The sequence below is a fragment of the Pterocles gutturalis genome, unplaced genomic scaffold, assembly GCF_000699245.1.
Source record: "Pterocles gutturalis isolate BGI_N339 unplaced genomic scaffold, ASM69924v1 scaffold11839, whole genome shotgun sequence".
Lineage (NCBI taxonomy): Eukaryota > Metazoa > Chordata > Aves > Pterocliformes > Pteroclidae > Pterocles > Pterocles gutturalis.
The window spans coordinates 1-23,876 of record NW_010135847.1 but is presented as its reverse complement, the minus strand read 5'-3'; the positions used below and the strand labels follow the sequence as shown (position 1 = coordinate 23,876).

Below are 23,876 nucleotides of genomic sequence, written 5' to 3'. Positions count from 1 at the left end.
TTATGATGTGCAGCAATTTGCTGCCAACCCAGAGCACGGACATACCAAAGCTCGTTGGAAACTTTCCCACCTTCTGCTCCAAGTCCAAAGTTGTATCTGTTTTCTCTGACATCAAAAAATAGTAACATGTTTATTAATAACAGAAAACCTGGGAAAGCAAGAGTCCCAGTTGCATGAAGCTTCCCTCTTGCCCTGAGAAGGTACAAGAAGTGAGGAGAGCACCAACATTTCAAAAAGTTGCCTGCAGTAGTGCTGGAAGAGAGGCAGGTACTGCAGTGATGAGGCTCAGGTGATTCACAGTCACCTTTTGTTGCACTCTGCAAGGACATAGTCATGTGCCCGTTTTTCAAACCCAGTTTAAAATCACGATGTCCAGCAGCAAAATGAAATGTCTCCTCTGTCAAGGCACTAACAAGCCTTCTATGAACTTGTGTCCTCAGAGGCAGATTTGTCTGAACAGCATGTTCATGGTGCCTGAGAACCAGAGATGCATAGACAAATTAGAGGTAATTTAGAGAAGAGCAACACAAATTATTAAAAGACTGAAAGAACTGATGCGAGAAAAAAAAAAAAAAAGATTAAAAGATATGAATATGCATGATTTGGCCTAATGACAGCTAAAGAAGGATAAATGGCTACAAGTGTTTGAAGCCCCAAGGAGAGGAGTTGCCTGGAAGGATGCAAGGGATGTAACAACAGTAAGGACCACTGGGATGAATTTGAGACTTGGCAAATTGGTCTAAGCAAACACAAAGCCCACCTGAAAGCCCTGTATCTAAGAAAAGGTGATGGAGAAAAGGTTTGTGTCAAAAATGTTACAAATGCCAATGAGTTATATTTTGGCAGTGACAGCAGTTTTGGCAGTTTGGAGGTAAGATCCTACAGAGGAGAAGGGGTCGGTAAGCATGAGAGAGCAGATGGCAGATCTCTGCTCCGTGGTTGGGCTGTTGAGATGGTAGCATAATTTCTCAGGCACATTTTAAGGAGTCTCCAAAGTTACGCAGAAGAGTGGCTTGCTCCGAGAAAATGGAGAATTTTACGGAGAACAAGCCCAATCCCAACTCTGCTCTGGGGCAACAGGGAGGCAAGGATATGTTCAGATGCTGATGCCCATTACCAGCATGTACAACTTACTTAAGTTCATCATAATAGGAAATTAATTGATCAATCAATGTACTTAAGGGCATTAAGCTTCAAGAAAGCAGTGCTGAAAGAAGTATTAAAAGGAAGCTTCCAAGGGAGCCTAAGTGAATTAGGCACTAACACCGTATGATAGTTCAGTTAGGCTGCTTTGAAAAGCCCAGGCTAGCCTGATGCTTTGAAATCCATTTGTGGGAAGAGCAGACAAATTCAAAAAGATGCCATAATGAAAGTGCAAGAAGCTCCAATTTCTCTGAAAGTGAAAAACGCCAGGGATGAGCAGTAACCCCTGTGATTTCCCAGGGACAGGCTGCTCAATGAGCTCAGATTTAAATGAGGCTTTTGCAGACACACTCAGAGACTGTGCAGGCTTAGAGAGGGAGAAGAAAAGGCAGCAGCAGGAACAGAATCAGTGCAGGGACATGCCCTTAGCTATATATTAGAGGAAGAAACTGCATTAAATAGAAAGAAAAAACAGAGGATGCAGGTAATATTAGGAGTTCCTTAAATTCCCCCCGTACTAAACTTTTTAAGTTTTTTTAAAGGGATACCCTTGACTGAAAATCTACAGAATTATTTCTCTGAAGTTTAAATTGCTTTGAGGAGCTCCCTTGTCTCCCAATCTTCTCAGTCTCTTCATTTGTGGCTTTTCCAACACATTTTCCTACTTTTTACAAAATATTTCTCTTCTGTTGCTGGAGCAATGGCCTTACGAAGACCCATGTCTGCAAGCAGCTCCTCACACGTGCTCACTTGCGTTGCCTTGTGCTGCATGTGGCCCCAGCACTCAGGACCAACCTCCAGAAACAAATCCCTTCACACTGTGGGCAAGAAGCATTTTGTAGAATTATTGTGCATGGATCCATGTGTCAGTGTGTTGTAGGGATGGATGTATCAGGAGTTTACTTGGTTCTATGAAGCATCTTAGAAGCTTGAGCCATTTTGTTGTTAGCAGCGTGCTTTTGCTGTCCTTCTGTGTGCATACGGGTGTTTGAATAGGTGACTGCCCGTAACCAAAAGAAACACCACTAGCCTCTGCAGTAACCTTTCGGGAACTCAGGGAGTTTATTTTATAGAGTTTGGTGAGCAAGCTAGAGATTGCATGGTAAGAGTGGAGATTTTTTTAAGCCATCGTATCAGGCAAATTCCAAGTATGGCTCAACGATTTATCTTCCTATGTATTTAAAAACGTCTCATCATATTACTGCTAGATAGAAATACCTACTCGTGTGCTGCTTTGCAAACAGTTCAGAGGACAGCAGCTCGCTTTACATGGTGCTGATGACATTACAGTGTTCAGTCAGCTGTGCTGCCATAAAGATGTCACTTTGAAACCTTATTTCCTGAAGACAGAGGCGCTGCTCTTTCCGTCTTGCTACGCATGAGATTCATGCACATGACGTCTTGCCACCAAGCCATCAGCTGAACCCGGCACCTGCGAACCAGATTTTCTGCCACGTATTTGTCTCATGATATTAGGAGGCTGTCGGCTGACATGCTACCAAGCTTTTTGGTTTAATCTGAAGGCAGCATTTCAATTCCAAGAAGTCAATACAGGTGATAAATAAATATACTGAGTACACCAGAGAGCTTAGGGTGGGCTTGGATGCAACCTTGAGTGTAGGAAGTTACTGGAAACACAGCATGTCTTTTTCGTACCCTCAGCTTAGATGTATCAAAGCAAGTACCCTCATTACCAAGTAGCAGGACAGTGCCATGAAAATCTAGCCAAAAAGGGCATATTTCTGAGAACGCCAAAGTGATATGCCAACCGTGTAGGGTTTAAAGCAGCGGCGAGAAGGTGGCTCAGTCCCCAGGAGCTGAGAAACAGCTTCAGCTTCCCCAAACCAGCCAGTTCCCTGCTGAGCTTGTGCTTGAAAACATGGAGCTGGTGATATTTTGAATATCAGGACTGGCAGCCTACTGGAGCAGCCTGGGCTGTACTGGAGGTGTTTGCAGGGAGGGACTGCTCACGTCACCCCTCCAGTGCGCCTTCTTGTTCAGCCACCACGCCTTGTCCCCAGCCGTCCCCATCGGCAGAGCCAGCTGGGCAGTTGGTTACCTGGCCACGGGGTAGGCATCAAAGGCTAGAATCTGCTGTTTTGAGGGTTTGGGGTAGTTTTATTTAAATTAGAGTGCCCTCCTCCCATCTGAAGGAGGTTAATGCAGTAGGGAGCTGATGCTGCTTCAGATCTGTCCCCGATAGCTTCCTCCCTCCGGGGAGGACCTTGCTGCAGCTCTCAGATCTGACCGATGCAAGATGCAGGGTGAGTCTGAACCCAGGGTTTATGTGAGACGACAAATCGCCTTCGGTGCTCTCAGATGAATCAAATGTATTCCTACTTCATAATGTTTCTTAAAATGCTCTTGGAATTATGCATAAAGAGCTGAAACAGCAGTTTGGTGGAGCAAAACCCTGTCATAATGTGGGTAATCTAACTTCTGTATTTGTATTTCTAGCTGAAGCCTGTTTCTTTAGGCAGATAGCACAAAGCGTCCTTTGTAAGAAGAACAGTAAACTAGAGAGACAGATGAGTTATGAGGCATAAGGGAAACGTTATTTTAACCTCTCTGGGCATTACTTCAAAAATGTTAAAAATCTTGAGAGCTTTCCAGTGTAGCATTTAAGGAGCAGGAAATTTTACTCTGTAGCAGTAAACATATTTCCTTTTAAAACTAACTGTATACTGTTGTAGCTCAAGTCTATGCAGGAGCACATTGAGAGTCCTTTTGGAGAATACCTCTGAGGATTTTACTGGGTTAGAGATTTGAGAATAAAAAGATCATTTTTAATGTGATACTGAAGAGGGTTTTATAGCTGAGACTTAGAAGATACCAGAACAAAGCCCACTTGCAAGCAAGTGTTCATAATACTGATATAATTAGTAGGAGAAGAAATGTCACAAAAAGTTTCACAAAGCAAATGTCCTCCCTCAAACCACCAGCCAGGAACAAAAGCAACTATTTTGTAATCTAGTTTGCTCAAGCTCTGGCCTGCCTGCTGAGATGGGAGTAACTTCTCACAGAATCAGAGTGGTTTGGGTTGGAAGGGACCTTTAAGGTCATCTAGTCCAATCCTCCTGTAATGAGCAGGGACATCTTCCACTAGATCAGGTTGCTCAGAGCCCCGTCCAACCTGACCTTGAATGTTTCCAGGGATGGAGCGTGTACCACCTCTCTGGGCAACCTCTTCCAGTGTTTTGCCACCGTCATTGTAAAAAATTTCTTCCTTATATCTAGTCTGAACGCACCCTCTTTTAGTTTAAAGCCGTTATCCCTTGTCCTGTCACTATAGGTCCTATTAAAAAGTCTGTCCCCATCTTTCTTGTAAGACCCCTTTAAGTATTGAAAGGCTGCAATAAGGTCTCCCCAGAGCCTTCTCGTCTCTCCAGGCTAAAAGTTCTGTATGAAGAAATTATTAGAGACAGGCTTGAAATGGCCAGCTTCAAGGTATAGCAGATTGTGTTGATCATACATTCCTCCTGAGTCACCACTGACCCAATGATAACATTTAGGCTCCCTTGGAGTGTGATCGCGACCTTCTGAGCACAGCACCCAGGGCACATGGACACAAAGATTTCCACCAGAGGGGAGAATTAATCACCCTCCAGTTTGGGTTGTAGATGTCTCCGTGTGGCACGGTCTGAGGCGTGGACTGAGGAACGTGCTCCCTTCCCCAGGGGCTGATGGCTTGCAGTTTTAGGCCAGAAGGGGACATCGATATCCTCTGCTTCCTCTGGTGTGTGATGCAGCCACTCAGCTCAGATTGCTCTGGGGACTGTCTTAAGTAACTGTTCATTGTAACATGAGTTTACACATGTCTAGCTGACAAGTAAATACTTGCTTGTATATATCTAGTTAGGTGTCTGAATCTAGAGCGGAATCTCTCCCCTGAAATGTTTAGGTAATTAAGGGAAGATAAGATCTCCTAAGATTTTTCTTGCCCTGTTTTGTATGGATCGCACTTGTGATTGCAGGCTGGCTGAAGACCCTGCTTTCAGTTCAGCTGCTGAAATCGGTATCAGTGAAATAGGTGCCTTGAAGCAGGCCAGATAGCATCTCTCAAAAGTTGCTGCTCTGCTGTGTCCCCAGTGACTGTCCAAACAGCCTTCACTCAGGTGGCAGCGATGCCCTGGCTCCTTCAGCATCACCCTGGCCGTGCATCAGCAGCATCACTGCTCAGCAAGAAGTTTATGGGCTAATTATCTACTGGTGCAAACCCGAGCAGTTCCCTTCATCCAACGGGAGCTATGCTGAGGTCCACGTCACCTGCAGAAAACAGTCCTGACTCTTCAAAAACTTCCCTAGCATTTTAAGCAATAAATTCATTAGAATTTTTTGCATAATGGTATCCATTTTCAAGTTGCTGAGGCATGGTCTCCCATGTCTATGAGTTTTAGGCCAGAAGGGGCATTAATGTGCTCTGCTTCACCCTGGCATGTGGTGCAGGTTGTAGAGTAAGTGATTCGTAGCAAAGACCCGAGAAATATTTCTACTTGTTCAGCCAGGGCCCGCAGCGGTGTAGCAAGAAGAAAGTACCACTGGAATTACAGGCGCAAACTGCAGCTCCAGGGACCCGAGGCTGCTGCTGCTGAATTTGGCAACATGCCCTGCGTAGATAATTCTGCTGTTTTAATAAAAACCGGTAACATCAGTAGGTGCAGTCGATGTTTCATAGCTGTGTAAGGAACAACGGAAAGACAAGAGAGAATGGAGAGCAAATAACAGATGGTAAGGAAGTTGAAATGCTTTACGGTGCTTATTGCAGTCTTAAATGAAAAGTATAATAGTAATAGATATTTATTACAATCATAGCTAACGGAGATAGGAAGCCTTCGTAAGGGAGAATCCAAGAGAAAAAGGCTGCTGATTGCCTAAATCTCTTGAATATTCTTGAATCAGCGAGGCTAAATGAAATTCACCCTTGACTATAGTGCTTAAAAGAGCCAGTGCAAAAAGCCCTTGGTTTATCAAAGACTCTCCTGACTTCTCGAGGTGTTGCGATGGTACGTACTCTTCAAATCCCCTGGTGAAAAACACTGCCATTATATGTACCCAGAAAGCCATCAGCGACAAGCCCGAGTCGCGACTGCACACGGTCGAGCATACACACACACACACGCAGAGCCGGCTTTTTCTAGCTGTTTGAGCAAAGGGAAGAATAAGAGTGAAAAGTGACATCAGTTTTGATTTGTGACATTAACTTTCAAGCTGATGAAAGGGAGCACCATGTTCTAATTATTATTCCCCTTCAAAATAAGCCACAAGCTCAGACAAAAGCGGAGAGAAAGGGAGGAAAAAAAAAATCCAAGAGAGAAACAGAATCACATTTTCTCACTTATCTAATTAAAGCAAGGTGGGCGAGCGAGAAGGAGAGTTCGCCGTGCTCAGGCAACGATGCTGCCCTGTTTATTCTGGGAAGGTGGGAGATGGAGACAGAGGCTCTGCCAGGTCCGTGGGAATTATCTGTCCCTGCTGGAGGGGAACTTTCTTCCCAGTGCTAATTCACACTCAACTTCAGGACATCCCGGTGCCTGTCAAACCCCGCGTTCTGATTTAGTGGCACAGCGCAGACCTGCCTTGGGAGCATCAGGGGCAGTGCTGCTGTGTCCCACCGCACCGAGGGGAGGTGCTGGCTCCGCTCTATACTCCAGATATTTTACAACTTTATTTAAACTGCCCTTTAGCAACTCACACTGCTTCCTGAGCAGCCTGTAGTGGGGATTAACCCCCCACTGTGGGGGCTGGCTGGCTCGTCCCTGGTATAACCACCATCCGCATTATTCCCCTGTCCCGATGCCACGTTTCGTCTTGGCTCCTGCATAAGGTTAAACGCCCCCAACCTTCTTTAAAAAAGCACTTCCTGAAATCAGAGCTTTGCCACCCACTGCCATATGTCCACTGCTCCCTCTCCTACAAGGTACTGTTTAATGACATTAAGATATCTGCAGCCAAGTGCCTGACATTTGTGACTCCAGGGAAGGGGAGCAGCCGTTTTACCTCCTAGAAAGTGCCTTAGAAATGGATTTCAGCAAGGGAAAAGAGAGAAGTGTCTTCTTTTCTGGATCAGAGGCTGATGAAGTGATCTCAAGCCCTACTCAGCCCCGTGCCACGCTGGAGGTAATAGCGAGTAGCCACGGACCGACTGCTCAAATTGGGTGTTTTTTTCAGAAGAGGAACGCTGTCATTTTTCCATCCCTTGTGCTTCACTTCTCTTTTTCATCCCCAAACAACTGCAGGGTGGCCAGACCTAAACTCTTTGGGCTGTACCTAAAATTGGTGGCCCCGGTGTGGAGGAGGGCTGCTGAGCAGGGGCTGGGAGTCAGCCTGAGACCATGGTTGTCTCCCTGCTGCCATGGCCCCGCAGGCACCCGTGGGGTTCAGCTCCCCATGGGTAGGTACATCCTTACTTTGACAGAGCTCACACCAGGCTGACGTGGTTCTCCGTCAGGAAAGCAGTGTGAATTCTTGCTGCCAGGAGAAATCCTCTGTTTTCCTCCCAAATGAAGCCTGCTTCTTCAGTTTGGGTGGGGAAAGGGAAAGCCCTGGAAGGGGTATCACTGCATCCTCCCCTGCCTGGCTGCCTGTTAGCTGTCTCAGGGCATGTCCCTGCTCTCCCATCTTGCTGTGCTGCTGCCCCATTCCTGTCCCTACTCCCGCTGTGACTTGGCTGTCACACACTGCGGGGACAGGCACGCTGCTGAAAAGGGACGCGAGAACCAAGTAGCTTCTGGAAGACCAAAGGCATCTGCAGGCCAGCAGATGCTGCTGGCACCCAGCGTTTCTCAGGACCAGTTCCACGGACCTCAGGAATATTTATTTGCATCCTGGCCTCAATCCCAGTTGGGATCTTTGGATGCTGCCACTAGATGAATATTTATCACAGCAGATGATTATCTTTTCTTGCTGCGCGACTTTAGTTTGCGTCCTGCTTGTGTGCATTTCTTCTCGAGAGCCCCGTTTTCCTATTACTCTACTTTTCACTGTACTCTTGTGCTGTGTTGTGATATAACCAATTATATATAAAAAGAATAATCTGGGGGTTGACTCCTGGTTTTTCGACTGCAGTTATCTCTCTTGGGGTTTTGTTCTCCTTTAAGCTGTGTTCAGTGACAGACGGCTTCATCTGCTCGGATGTCCTTTGCCCTCTGAGGTTTAATGTATTTATTTAGAAGATGAAACTTCCAGTCAGTATTTGTATAGCACCCTCTGGAGTCTGACTTTCCCCAAATCTAGAACTACATGATTTGTTTCACCAACAAATAAACCCTATTAATTAAGAGATTTTTAGCAAATTAGCTGGTATTATTCAGTCTCTGCCATAGCAGTTGTTGAAATCCACCCTATCTATGGGCTTTTGCTTCACATTCAGAGTGACAGAAAAGACTTGGTTTGGGGTTTTTTTTGCAGTGAAACAACCGCGCTCACGTTTCAATGTTAATTCAGAAAACTCCATGTCTCCAGTGCACAAGGTGTTATATTCAGCCTGAGTTCAGAATGAGCTTTTATTACAAAAAATCCCTCCATACAGTGTTATATAGCAAGAGTTGCCAGCTATTAAGGATTATTTGCAGTCTTCTGGGACCAAAACCAGCCTGGGTCAGGGAGCACTGAGGGCTGTGTTGTCTCTGTCCCCCCTGATCACTGGGCAGGGCTTGTATACAGCATCTGTGATGAGTGTCTGTCCAGGCTGGGTGACAGGGGATGGTTTGGAGGGAAGGAGGTGGAGATGCCAAGCGGCTGAACTCCGGCATGAAGGCTGCAGCGTGTTATTGGTTTTTTCCCCCCTCACAGTATGCTGCGGAGTTGCTGGCAGTGGTGCGCCTCCCCTTCATCCATCCCAGCTATCTGCTAAATGTTGTTGACAACGAGGAGTTGATAAAGTCTTCGGAGGCTTGCCGAGATCTAGTGAACGAAGCCAAACGTTATCACATGCTGCCGCACGCCCGACAAGAGATGCAGACGCCGAGGACCCGGCCCAGACTCTCTGCAGGTAAAGCAAAACGTCCTTCGATGACACCAGCTCCTTGGTCCAGCGGTTCCCAGGCATGGCCAGGACATGCCCTGGGATGGGGCATGGACCTCGGCTGCTTCCCTTGGCTCCTTCTTGGAGCGTGGTGATATTTGAAGCTCAATTTTCTGTTTCTGCTTTGCTCAAGTATTTAGGAGCCTCTCCCAATGGTCAGCCATGGGTCTGGAGATGCGCACTCCTGAAACTAGATTTTAAGAAGCCTAATTTTTAGGAATTACTAGTTTTGGCAGAGTCTTATCACATGCCGCCATTGTCCTAAAAGTGAGTCCCTTGCCTTCTGTTCCTCAGTTTCTCTAGCTGCAAAAATAGTTGAAAAATTTGCTTCTTTTTGCCATTTAGCCTCTTGCAGGGAGCAGCTGGTGAATATTCATAAAACAACTTCACTTTCACAGCCGTGTGTAAATATATTCTTTTCATACCATGAGTCTTGCAGTACTAGTTCAGGCTGTTTGCTGCCTCCAAAACAAATGGATCACACGTCATATATTCCCTTTAAAAAAACCTATCAGCTATGGAGAAGTGTGTTTTTTCAAGAAGCTTCTCACTTGAGGAACACATGCATTTTCCTTTTTAGAAAAATACATTAAAAAAAAACCCCAAGTGCCCGACTTCCCAACAGAGCCCGTATCACGGTAATGTGAGAAATATCCTAAATATTTGCTGAGCAGAGAGTACTGCAGATATCAGGTAGGAAAACTGCATCCAAAAAGGAGTCAGGTGAAACAGGTGAATTGTTTTAACCTTCTGCCTGTACTTCTGCCTCCCTTAAGTACAATCCAAAAGCCAGGCAACACTTTCTGTCCCTGCCACTAATGCTAATGTGGCCCGGAGATGGTGTATCAAACCCCGGCATTTGCAGCTTCTGGAGACTGCCTCATCAAGGCACCTTTCAGAAGGATGAAGTGTAGATGACTTTCAATAACAATCTACCCTAAAAATTCTTTTCAGTGAAGACGACTAATGGCGAGATGTTTGAAGGGATTTTTTGAAAAGTGCTTATTTTATGTATATAAAATTGTAGGTGTAATGCGATCCATTTCCAGAAGCTTGTTGATGAGGGAAAAGTGATTCTCTCGGGGTAAGAGAGGGTGATTATAGTTTTTTTAGGTCAGAGTCTAATTATATAAATCATGTTATTTTGCATATCAACGGCATTCATGCAGGCACAAAGGATCTCTAAACACCCTTTGTGGACTCACTGCAGCATGTCACGTGCCCTCTCGAGGTCATTGATTATAATCAAGTCAGGTCTTGCTCAGGTGATTAGATTTTCTGGTACGGCACAGAAATAACGGTCTCTTGTACTGAGAAATATTTATTTAAAACTATACAGTACTTTAACTTAATAACTTTTAAGAGAGTAACCTTGCTTGAATGACACAAATATATTTTTTTGAAAACGCTAATGAAAAATGACGATAATCCATTACTCTGAAGACACATTTCTCTCCGCTGCAGCTCCTAATCTCTCTTGCTGGCAGTCCCACTTCTGCGCTTCTGACCCCACCGTCTGTGCACACTTGTCTCTAGGCTGGGCACCGTAACACACATCATGGCAACAGATCCAGCCGCGAGCAAAGCTCCCAAAATGGCAATTCCTTCCAGCGCATGGCCTCGTGCTCCTAGTTCAGAGCCTACCTCTCCTGGCAACAAGTTGCACTTGGACTTACAATTGCTGCAGAAAGATTTTTAACACTTCTGCTAAATGCTAAATCCAAACTATCCCCAGCACTTGACTCTTGAGGTTGGAGCCAGAAAACATCCCAGAGTTAAACTGCGACCCGTCACTGCAGGAATTAGTCTGGAGTTGACTCAGAACAGATTTGGCTAGGCTCTGGCTGTGAAGTGGGAATAAAAACTCTGGCATTTGGATTGCAAAAGTTTTGTCCATTTGCACGAACAGAATTTGACTTGCAGTACACCCTGCTGTTCAAGCACAGATAAATCTCAGTTAATAACTGATAATGGGGCTATCTCCATCACATTTATTAGCACCTAGTGTACAAAGACCCTGATCCATGGCTTGAGCACATGTTATCTACATCTGGAAAACCTGTTTTCTCTGGGGGGGATAAAAATCACACCAGAAAATTATATGTTAATAGAATATCTAGAGAGAGAAGATCAGGATGAAGAACCATAACCATAGCCTAAATCTCCTCCTGACATTAGCTTTTAGTGTGAGAGCACCTTCTTCAGGTTAAAGTCCAAACATAATTTACCTGAATAGTGGTCAGGTTCCAAAGCTGTCACAATCCTTGACAAAATTCCTGTTTTCTTCAGTGAAACGGGAATTTGCTACATGCAGGTCTCACTCAAAGACAATTGCAGTCAACAGACATCTTTATAGGGAGCTGCCTTTTTATTTCTTTCCCCTTCAAGTTTTGCCCAGATGGCATGCTCACTCCCAAGTTCTCCAAAGCATGTTCATAGTGTTGTTCCTCACCCACCACTTCCCCCCCTACACACACTCCCTTTTTCCTCACCCTTCCTGGTTTGATTGCACAGCCTGAAACAGATTTGTATACGACACATTAAAATTACCCTGACTGCCGAGTATTTCTTGATAGGCTCCTGCCTGGTTGAGGGAGGACACTTTTTTATAATATTCTTTTTCTTACTTGAATCCTAGGTGTAGCTGAGGTAATAGTCCTAGTTGGGGGTCGTCAGATGATTGGCATGAATCAACGTGCTTTAACAGCGGTCACTTGCTTAAATCCTCAAAACAACAAGTGGTACCCGTTGGCCAGCCTGCCCTTCTACGATCGAGAGTTTTTCAGTGTGGTCAGCGCTGGGGACAACATTTATCTCTCAGGTAAGCAGCAGATTTCATAGAAACACAGAATCACAGAATGGTTAGGGTTGGAAGGGCCCTTTAAAGATCATCTTGTTCCAACCCCCTGCCATGGGCAGGGACACCTCCCACTAGCCCAGGTTGCTCAAAGCCTCATCCAGCCTGGCCTTGAACCCCTCCAGGGATGGGGCACCCACAGCTTCTCTGGGCAACCTGGGACACTGCCTCACCACCCTCAGCATAAAGAATTTATTCCTTATGTCCAATCTAACTCTACCCTCTTTCAGTCTAAAACTGTTACTTCTGGTCCTTTCACTACAGGCACTGGTAAAAAGCCTCTCTCCATGTTTCTCATGAGCCCCCTTTCAGCACTGGAAACTGCTCTAAGGTCTCCCTGGAGCCTTCCCTTCTCCAGGCTGAACAACCCCAACTCTCTCAGCCTGTCCTCATACGGGAGGTGCCCCAGCCCTCTGTTCACCTTCCTGGCCCTCCTCTGGACTCACTCCAACAGGTCCATGTCCTTCTTATGCTGGGGGCCCCAGAGCTGGATGCAGCACTGCAGGGGGGGTCTCACGAGAGAGGAGTGGAGGGGGAGAATCCCCTCCCTTGATCTGCTGGTCACCCTTCTTGTTATGCAGCCCAGGATACCCTGGGCTTTCTAGGCTGCAAGTGCACATTGCCAGCTCAAGACCAATTTTTCATCCACCAGTATTCTCAAGTCCTACTCTGCTGCAGGGCTGCTCTCAATCCCTTCATCCCCCAGATTTACTGGGCTGGGAGAAAGGTTTCTTCCTTACAACACAGGCAGCAGAGACACAGAAAAATATGCAGTTTTACCCCGCTGCTCTTGGGGGAGGGAAAGACAAGTGGAAGGGAGGTTGGGAGAAAGGGATTTCCCTGCTTTTATCATTCTCCATTTCTCTGTGGCATTAACGTTCTCTCAAAGCAGTCAATGGAAATTTTTTGCCGTTACAATGTGAAAAAAATAGGTCTGACAACCATCAAGCATGCAAAGAGGTTTCACTGCCATAGAAACACAATTTAAAATACTGGCTGTAGTTGAGTCTAAGTGGTGGGTTATGGAATTGGAGACAGACAGGCTGCACTGCTGAATATGTGACCTACACTTAGAGCATTTGCTTACAGGAGCATTCACGTTTTGTACTTGTGGAGACCTCTCTTTTGACAGTAGTCACCAGCCCTATAATCTTCTTAGTTTCAATGAAACTGAGACCACGCTCCCTGAAAGGATTTAACTCCCAGAGTAGCTGTCTGCACTGCGCCCATAGCATCACGGTGTCTGGCTTTGTGCAGTCTGGTGGTACTTCTGCTTGGCTGGAGGGGGAAAAGCAATTCCCACCAGACGATGCAAGGATGCTCTGATGGCAGCTGAGTGGAGGTTTGATGATGGAAAGAGCAGCCTGGGCAGAGAGGTGTGGATGTGTGCGATCCGAGGATTTAGTTGGGAGCACGGATGCACCAGGCAGCACCAGTAAGGGGTTACAGCTGTTGCTTTTCCCTTGTTGAGTTCCCTCACTGCATTTTCTGCAGTAAATTGCTGCCTGTGGTGTTAAATTCCATTAATACTGCATAGAGGCCCTAAGGATTGATTGGAAATTATTCCTTGATGGTTTTTTTCCCATGCTCATTTTGCCGCTGGAGCAAAAGCCTTCTATGGAAGCTTTTGTGAGATATTGACTTTTAGTTATTCTTAGCTGAGCTGCTTTCCAAAACGTGGAGCCATATTAGGCTGTGCCATAGCTGCTCACAAAAGCTGTTGAATCCTAAATTCAAAGCTTATTTCAGATCTTTCCCTGGATCTGGCTGAGTGACCTGTGGTATTCAGTGGTTAAAACAGGAGAGCTGAAAGTCCCACATGGCTGGAAACCTAGCTGAGTGTTGGTGGATATTTTGCTTTGATCAAACTTACAAGACACAGGAAAGAGGGAAGGGGAACCAACAGAAGTGGGAAGGAACCCTGCAAGCTCCAAATACTGCACTCCACACTGCAGAGCATAGGTTTGGAGAGCAAAATACCAAAGATGAAGCCTGATTTTCTCATTAAACCACAGAACTCAGTCTAGTGGCTTTTCCTGGCTTGACCACTGGCTTCTACTGTGGTCTCAAATAAATCATTTCACCTCTTTGCTTAAAAATGGGGATACTATGACAGCCCCTAAATGGGTACCTTGGAAGCTTCACTGGAGCGTCTTGAACTATTTTACAGGAGTGGTGCAGCTGGTTCTCTCCTTTATCAGCAAATGAAAATAAATAAGAAAATTGTCCCTGAAAATTAGGCATTAAGCCTACAGTGCAAGCACTGACTTGATTCTGCCCATGTATGTGTTGCTTCAATCCATCACTGTATTAAGCATTTTAGATTTCAGACTGGCCTGTGTCTTGCAAGGCAAGATAGGCTCTGCCTCCTGACATTTTCTTGCAAGTGTTGCAGTAATTTAATAGACTGGAAGTTATTTATGAACACTGAAAAGGGTCTATCCCCTTATGTACATGTCCGTCATATTCTGACATCTTGATTTCTTCATGTCATCTTATTAAAAAAAAAAAAAAAAAACCAGCCTTTGGGGCGCATGAATAAATGACACAGATATGCATCATCGGAACAGATGCTCAGTATTGAGGGTGATTTATTTTAATTAGTCAAATGTCATTTGAAGAGTTTTTACTTTGTAACTGGCTTTGATTGCTGTGTGGTGCAAAGCTGCTGCCTTTCCAGGATCTCACGTAATTCTCCCCTTTTCTTTCCCTCACCCGCATGTCGGTGCCAGGTGGCATGGAGTCAGGTGTCACGCTCGCGGATGTCTGGTGTTACATGTCCTTGCTCGATAACTGGAACCTCGTGTCCCGCATGACAGTCCCAAGGTGTCGACATAACAGTCTGGTGTACGATGGGAAAATTTATACCATTGGAGGGGTCGGTGTGGCAGGCAACGTTGACCATGTGGAAAGGTAAAAAAATAAAAAAAAAAACCCAAACGATGCGGCTTGCTGGAGCTTTTTCTTCATGCTATGCTAAAGGGCCATTTCCCTTTTAAAGGACACATGAAATGGGCTGTATGCATTAAAATAAGCTTTTATAACAGTTAAGAAAGGAGGAAACTATGCAGGATTAGATTTCTTTTTAAAGCTTCAGTGGAAAGCATTGTTTCAAAACCAAAGATGAAAGCTGCCAGCTTGTTTATCAGTTCACTCGGGGGAGGGAAGAGAGGAATTAAGCTTCTTTGGACACTTTACACAGACTATAAAATGAACTAATAAACTTCCTTTGAATTTTGTACTTTAGAAAGTCTTTACAGACCACAGTAATCCTTTTTTTTTTTTTTTTTAACCCCCAAAAAAGCAAGAGCAAAGTAAATTTCTCTCTTGCTGTCTTCTGGTAAAGCACCTTAGCCTTGACCGGGCTGGAAGGAAGATCCTCCCTTTGGTGGTCTTGGCCAGGGACCTGCCAAGCTCCGAGTAGAACAACCAATAAATGGAAACAATTTTGAATTCCTGGACAAGAGGGGCTGAATAGAGATGGGAGAGAATGGAAATTTCTCTTTTCAAGAAGACTCCAGACATAAAAGTTTTCATATTCTCACATGGAACTTAAAAAAAAAAAGGAAGGAACAAAAGCACAAAAGAAACAAAGCAGAATTCCAAAACCAGCAAATTTCATGTCAACCATAACATTCTATAAAACCATAAATTTTATATGCATAGCAACGTTTTCATTAAAATATAGAAACCACTTTGAAATGCAGTATAAGAATATTCCATTCCAAAAAGATCAATGCAGCCCTAGCTTACCCAAACACTTAAAAATGCATTGTGACAATAGATTAATGATGCATTTTTGTGAAATATTTTCCCTTGGTGAATCTGGCAACCAAAAATATGAGGGTTTTTTCTTTTTGTCAGTTTTAATTGCTGAATTTGAATACTTTTTCAGAAACATGTTGAAGCAAGCAGTTCCCAGTAAAAGTTGCCTTAACAGGCAAGCCAAAAAGGGATAGGTCATTAAGAAAGATTTGCAAAAAAAAAAAAAAAGAACATTTTTTAAAAAGTTAGGATTGTAGATGCTTTCAATCTATTATTTCTGGATTTTGGTGTTGCAACATTTATGTTCCATTTATGCAGGCAGTGTTTATTTTTCCATTTAAGTAGATATCATAAATACTGAATACAAAAAACGTGTTTTAAAAGTTCATTAATGTTTCAAAGTCAAGCACACAGGACATTAGGAAATGCCAAAAATAATGCTTCCTTCTGCAGATCTACTTTTTGTTACAATCTTTAATTGTGTGATCACTTTTTTTCCCAATTTCTGCCTAGTTCAGTGCATGGGACAGACCAGTCTAGGGAATGTATCCTATCTGGTGCTGAGTGCTCACCATTCACACATAATTTTGTGTTCCTCAGTGTTCCCATATTTGGCGCTATTTTGCCTAGGAGACAAGGGTGATGGGACAAAAGAAAAGGACAGGTACTGAGGGACAAGGTCTGCAGGTAGCCTTCCCTCCCAGCCCAGGCACAGGCTGAAGAACTGACACTGGTGGTGATGCTCTTGGCACATCAGGGAAATGCAGGCAGCGAAGGAAGGACCATAATTCATAGCAGTGAATGCAATGTGAGCATTGCTGCCCTCCTTAACCCTGAGCTTAAGGCGGGCACTGCCCTTGGGACTTGCTTTGAAGGAAATCTCACTGGTTTATGCAGATTTATTTCTCATTTCTGAAGGTATTTGTCCTGTAATCTAAGTCAGTAAGTTTTTAACTAACAGAGATGTTTTTGTGAATGTTGGAGGGAACGAGTCCAGGAAAGAGATGCAGTCTTTTGTTCCATGTCTCGATAGAGAGGTGCATCGAAATAAGGCTGTTGTGGATAGGTGTCTTGGTAGATGTCATTGATTGAGTTATCTCTTTTAATTTTTCCTGGAGTCTCATTTCTTTCTCTGCTCTGATTCTCATGGTCTCTCTTTAACAAAGCATCCAAAACATCGGTCAGCTGAATGAGCCCCAAATCAAGCAAAGTCTCCCCCTCTCCTTCCTTCTCCTCTCAGTCACCAAGCCCTTGCCACAAATGACATTGCGTTCTGCAAAGTCACGCTCAAGCCCTCGGCGTGCCCTGCGTGGTTCAGTGAGAGCAGCCGTGCTGGTTTTCAGTTGTAACGAGCCCACCAAGAGACTTTTATGTGGGAAAGGAGCTGATTTCCTCCCTATCATTTCAGTGCACGCTGTCTCAACCGCAATAAGGATGTCTCGTCATGGGGATTTGCTAAACCCGTGGTTATAATTAATCTGCTATTGTCTATAGAGTGACTTGTGAGATGCAGCCATGGAAAAAGTGCAACATGGCCCCTTGGGTTATGCCAAGAAATGAGAGAGGTTTGGAGATGTTTCCTTTTTTATTCTTTGCATTAAAATGACAGTGAGGATGTCAGAAGCAAAGCATGGCGTGGCTGAAGCTGTGCGTTTTGAAAAGGATGTTTCAGGGTCTGCTGTTAGAAATGAAGGTGAGAAAAAGCTGACCCTCATAGCTGTCAGAGCAAAGTCAGGCCTTTTCAGACAAAAGCACTCTTCCCATTTGGACCAGGCAGCTAATTTGTGCAAGCCTTCAGGAGCTTAAATCACTGTACCCACTTTTGCAAGCAGTGAGGCTCTCTGAATTGCAACTTTAAAAGAAAACACATTAGAATACAAAGTAAAGCCATTTTAATTGCTCAGTTGTCTGCCATCATAAGCGCAGTTAAAGCTCACTTCTGGACTTTGCCCTCTCTTTCTTCCCCCTGCCCTGCCCAAGAACTACAAGCGACCAGTCTTCTCCCACCATATTTCTGTCTGGGCTGCACATTCCTCTGCAAATATTGCATTGCTTTGGATAGGACACTGAGATGCCATCTCTCAGGAGGATGGAAACCTCTCTGTCATTCCAGCAGGTCTTACAAAAGGACTACATTAAAATAATAAGGTGACATGATCATATGCTCCGAGTCAGGTAGATGCCAAAAAATTACTCATTGTTCAATTTCAGGGTCATGCGGTCTTGAGTTTTGGTTTGGTTTTCACCCCCAAGGAGGCATCTGAGATTCTAGCCCTGTTACATACACAGATGGAGGTATGGGGGCTCATCCAGGCCTGACGCACAATGTGCTCCTGGGCTGTGCCACTAGCATGAAGGACAGTTCACTGGACACCCTCCCTCACTGGGTCACCTTCCACCTTCCCTCGTGCACATGCAGCTTATCTTTCCCAAACCCTTTTTACTTTCTGCTTGCTCAGTTAGCTCAGGCGTGACCATGCCCAGCTTTGGACAGGTTTCAGTGCATGGCATGGTGGAGGACACATCTCCAATCCAATCCCTGACCTCACCAGTTAGCAGCCCCAGAGGATGAAGACTGCAAGGTGTCACCCCACAGGGTCTTTGAAGATGGAGAAAATAACATTTTTCTCCCAGTTTCCTTCTTGTTCTCCACGTGTTGGTTTTTTTTCCTGGAATTCTTGGAATATTTCATCCTAAATGGTTAAAATCTTACAAAGATGTTTTCATTGCATTGTGCTTTTTGAAAACAGATGTCAGACCACCCTAGCTATATGTGCTAGCATCTGACTGCACCTAATACATCTGCTGCACCATTACAAAGTGTTAAAGCAAGTAGGGACCACCGGACTCCTAGTGATTTATGGCAACAGCTCCTGCACTCCTTTCTCCTTGCTTTCAGTCGTGTCATTGATGCTGAAGGGTGCAGCCTCAACCAGAAATTCTGATGTTACTTAAATCAGTGGGTGTTTTCCCATCAACTTCAATAGGGCTGAGATTTTTTACCCTTTATCTGCTATTTGTCTGTAAAGAGGCAGTAAAAATTCCGGCTTGATGGATAATATTACAGGACTATCACAAACAAACGAGTAGGAGTCATTCGTTACTCATCTTAAAACCATATGCATGTGCCAGAGGGCCTGAGTTATAAGTCCATTTTTGTGGCTGTACATGGGTATATGTTCAAGGAGAGTTATGGTTTGGGAATGAGTGTTTAGGGAAATAACGGTGCGGCTGCGGTTCTCCATCAAGCCCTTCTGGCAAGTTTCTTTGTGACAGGGAGCGAGTCATTAGGTGTTAGGCGAGAGGGTATTACACTTTCTGTCTTCTTCTGAGATATGAATTGAGTTGGGAGGCGGCGAAATGAAGTGGATCCATGAAGTAGGTTTTTAGATAATGGATGGGCCCTGTAATATATGCAATTTGAGAGCCCAGAAGACTGCGTATGCTGACAAGACAATGTATGTGACTAAAAGTGAGGAAATGTGGGTGCTTTGTGGTTATTATCTGTTTGAAGGACAGAAGAAGATGAATCCCCTTGACCTGACAGCACTTTTACAATAAGGTTGTCTAAAATTGGGAGATTACTTCAGCTGGCGGTGTGTACTTGGAAGACAGTCTAAAAAATTTAGTGTAAAGAATAAGCTTTATGAGCTTTAGAAACTGCTTCAGAACCTACTGTGTTATTGACATCTTAAGCAAATTAAATATATAGCTTTGTCCAAGGATAGTTTCTTAAGCTCCTCAGAACAGTCAGAAGAAAATAAAAAAAGGCAAAAAATAGTAATCCATTAATGTGATTTTAAACAACACGTGAAGATCAGATCAATATGACACTGTACAGCTTTTCTTTAAATAGCAGCTTTCCAAACAGAATTAAATAATGTATAAGAAACTGGAGGGTGCATGTCTGAAAGCGACTGACCATGATGTCATTTATAATGTGAATAAATTAAGGCTGTTTAACCTAGAGCAAGAAGAATTAAGAGACTAAGGAGAAAAAAAAAAAAACCTGTTTTCAGGTACTGAAGAGATCAAAAGTCAAGAAGGCAGAGAAGCAAACGGCACAGCTTGAAATGAAGGGGTTTCTGCTGTTAAATCTGAGGTGGTAGAGAACGAGCAAGAAAGGAGGCGTTGAGTTAAATGAGTGAAACAGGAGGAGGACCAGGTCCAAATCCTAAGAGTGGAGAGTTGAGAAAACTTGTGAGGTTATTTCTGCATGTGCTCTCTTCAAGCCTGGCCTGGATTTCCTGCTGGGTTCAGATCTTTTCCTGTATCATGGGTGTATGGGGTATGTAAATGCTACATAAACCAAAGGATAGCGACTGCACAAGGGTCAGGTGAGACAGTGGTGCTCAGTGCACACGTCGTGACAGGCGGGGACTCGCACATTCTACACGCATGGAAACCCTCATGTTGCGAGCACAGCAAGGCCATGGACCGCGGGGTTGCAGGGACTGCTCTGGGGGCAGAGGAAGGCATGCAAGCGTGTTGTGTAAAACCACACATCAGTCCACAGCCTGCAAGGACTGCAAAACCAGGAGTCAGTCATGGGAAGGGAGATGTCCTTGAAGTTTCACATTCAGCAAATTGGATGGGCTTGGTAGGCCCATGGCCAAGGACAAGCGTGGACACACCCGGCCTGGAGGGAGCAGTGGAGGAGAGGGAAGAAAAACCTTTGCTTGGCTTGAAGCCAGCTCCCATTAAGTCTTCATCTATGGCTTCAAGCAGGGGAATCAAATGCAAAGCTTGACTAATGGAAAGAGATCAACATGATTATTCTTTAAGTCAGTTCCCTCCCTGCCAGCCCCAGAGCAGAGTCGGTGTGAAAGGCGGCCGAGGAGCCCCACCAGCACTAGCACTGGTGGAGTGATGGCAACGCCGGAGATGATGCCACAGGTGGAGGGGCCCCAGGGCAGAGAGGTGAAGCAGGTGTCATTATTTCCTGTCCTGGAAGGTTACGAAGGTTCAACTTTATTCATTTTTAAACCAATTTAGTTAATCTGGTGCAAATCTCTGTGTGAACACGTTAAGAGCTGATTTGAGATAGATCAAAATGATGGAAACCTGCCTTGCAGAGACTTAAGGAGCTTAGACTACTTAGTTTATCCCGCTGAAGGTGAAGAGGTGACTTTATTATTTTCTGCAAGTCCGTATGTGAAAGAGAAAGATTTGACAGCAGACAGCTTTATAATCCAACATAAAAAAACCCACTTTACTTTCTGGTGGGTGGGAGCTGAAGCAAAACAGACTAGAAATTAAGTCTGCGGTTTTGCAAGGAGGGAGTGAACCAGAGGAATAAATTCCTGGGGGATGGAGGGAGGCCTTGAAGGCATCTGCTTCTTTTCTTTGGCTCCAGGGGTAAGTTAGACACTTCTGCTTCAGAGGATTGCTTCACTGAGCAGCCTATGTGAAACCCACGTTAAGTGCCTCTGTTAGGCGGACAAGGACCGGCTTCTACTTGCCTTATGGTTCAAATTTTTGAAACCAGATGATCCTCAAGTCAGGAACATTTTTTTAAGCTGCCCCACTTGCACCAATATCCAGTAGATCTGCAGTCCATTTTTTGTTTCCCAGTGGCAGATGAAGGAGGGTAGATGCAAGAAAGGTCGGGTCTGTCATCACAGAGCATAAACACAGAGCAGTGAAAGTGGGTGACAAATGGGGTCTAGGAGACCTGAGGTCCCAACAGTAAAATCCATCCAGAAGAAGGACAATTGCTTTTGTGATTTGAACCTTTCTCCAGTATTCCTGTAGACATGGTCCCCAGCCCCCAGCATATGTGAAGGTTGTAACCCCTTCATTCAAAAAATGTATGAGGAGGATCAGAAAGGCATGGGCAGGAGCGTATCAGTTGTGGGAACTCTGGTCAGCTGGGTGCTTCTGCCACCTCCGGGGAAGGCAGCATGGCTGCTCACCATCCTGTCTCAGGCCACTTCCACTGGCCACAGACGTTCCTGGTGCTAGGTGACAGTGGGTGGTGTGAGACAAGAAGCATCAGGTGACAGGTATCATTTATATCTTACAGGCTGAGAAACTAGAAAGGAACATTAGGTCAGTTTTTCTCAGCTCTGTGTCTTTGCACAGTTTCTAGACAGTTACAACCAATTCCTTAAACAGCTTTTATTATACAATAAGACATCAACAATTAAATTACCAAGCCCCAGATTACTTCAGTTAGCAAAGTGTAACCCAAAAGCAGTGTATGAAACCTATCTGCTGGGATGGGCATGAGTGGTGTGGGCAGAGGCAGGAGCTGCAGCATATTGTGTCTTACCTGGAGGAGTTAGTTGTGCAGTCAAACATGCAGCTGCAGGCTCGGGTTTGGTACCAAGCATTAAGAATCAGCCCAATATAGGTATGTCACCTTGAATGCTCCCAGCACCATGTTGTTTAATCTCGTTATTTCTCCCCTTTGATCACTTTGTTGTAGATTAATTTAATTTCTCAGTAACTAATTTAGAGCATCGTACAAGGCAGTTCTCCATGCTCATTATAAAGGACTGTCCTCATCTTTTTTAGTTAAAGTTTGCCTCCCTCTTGCTTTTGCTCCATTTTTATGAGTGTGTTAATTACTTTCAGTTATATTACTTGGAAACTCATTAATGCATTTTCATTAAGCACATTATTTTGTGTTGTTTCCACCATTTATATCTTTTGTCCCTTTTATTTTCCCCAAGTTTGGGCAGTGAGAATTTGAGGGACATGTTGCAAAAGGAGAATTCCCCTGTTGCTAAATCTTTTTTACAGCTGGGTTCATGGCCATGGATTCATTTCATGTTTGCATATTGCATATCACTAATATTAAGAGCAAAAGCCCAGAATTGGTGATGAGTGCTTCTGTTCTTGCAGTCAACAATTCTGAATAATTGCTACACAGGAAACTCCTATTTGACTGAATGTGCCATTACATGGAATTATAGAAGCCTGAAAAAAAAAATCACATTATTTTCCACTGTCTCCAAGCCTCATTTTATAGCAGCTATTTGGATCCCTGCCACATTGTCTTTAAAAAAAAATGATGTCTGTACTTGTGACATTGTCTAAAATGAATCTTCACCCATGGATTATTAACTGCACATCCCTTATGGTCAATGGCTTAATTAAATCAGATACTGATGACCTTAAAACTAATTTAGCACTTTCATGCATACTCTTTTCTGTTTGCTTCATGTCAAATATAGATGCAATGGTGAAATCTTATTCTAACATTAACATTTGCAGCATCCTGCAATGAAACACAGTAGTTTGGTTTGCACAATGAAAATTAAATGGAAGCAACTTTTTCTGGCGCAAAATGTGCATCGATGGTCAGTTAACTAGAGTAAAAAGAGCTATCGTGTTGCATTATGTTGCAGGTGAGATGTGTTCCACAAGCTAAACAACTGAAGTATATTAACAGTTGCCTGCCCTGCGGTTGCTGTTGGATATCACTGCCCTGATTTGCAAGAATAATCTCATTGTATACTCATTAATAGAAATTAATTAGTGGAAGACATTTCAACAAAGATGTCCAGAGCTTCTTTAGCTTGGGCTGTAATGAGATTTGAAAGGCATATACAGAAAATAAAACCAGCTTTCTCTGGGCTTTTCTCAGTGGTTTAAAAGCTTAGAAAAGGCATTAATTACACTGTTTATCAAGCGGCTGAATTTGTAGGATGTTAGAAAATACGTTTCCACCTCTGCTTTTCTTTTGCTTGTCAAGCTGCCTTTCTCTTATATCCCACCCTGCTTTCTCTGCCTGTCTGTCCTGCCTTTACTGTTCACCCAGCGTTGCGTCAGCTCACTGCGGTTGCTGTTGTCCTAGGTACGATACGATAACCAACCAATGGGAGACCATTGCTCCTCTGCCAAAGGCTGTCCATTCGGCCGCTGCGACCGTCTGCGGTGGTAAGATCTACGTCTTCGGTGGGGTGAACGAAGCCGGCCGAGCTGCGGGGGTCTTGCAGTCCTACATCCCTCAGACTAATTCGTGGAGTTTTATCGAGTCTCCGATGATCGGTAAGAGATGCGTGGTGGCAGTGTAAACCTGTATTATGATAGAAATCTCTGTGTGGCAGGTATTTCAATGCCTTTGTGGAAAGCAAATGA

At 44.3% G+C, this 23,876-nt stretch overlaps 1 protein-coding gene across 1 annotated transcript in view; it reads left to right on the top strand.

The window, feature by feature from the left end:
- Positions 1-23,786, top strand: part of KLHL29 (kelch-like family member 29) — a gene marked incomplete at its 3' end in the record, with an annotated part of 51,079 nt that extends 27,293 nt beyond the window's left edge. Inside the window, exons 4-7 of the mRNA XM_010082058.1 lie at positions 8,935-9,133; positions 11,805-11,987; positions 14,756-14,936; positions 23,593-23,786. Coding sequence (XP_010080360.1) covers positions 8,935-9,133; positions 11,805-11,987; positions 14,756-14,936; positions 23,593-23,786 — 757 coding nt within the window. The remainder of the gene's footprint in view (positions 1-8,934; positions 9,134-11,804; positions 11,988-14,755; positions 14,937-23,592) is intronic.
- Between the last annotated feature and the right edge of the window lie 90 nt (positions 23,787-23,876).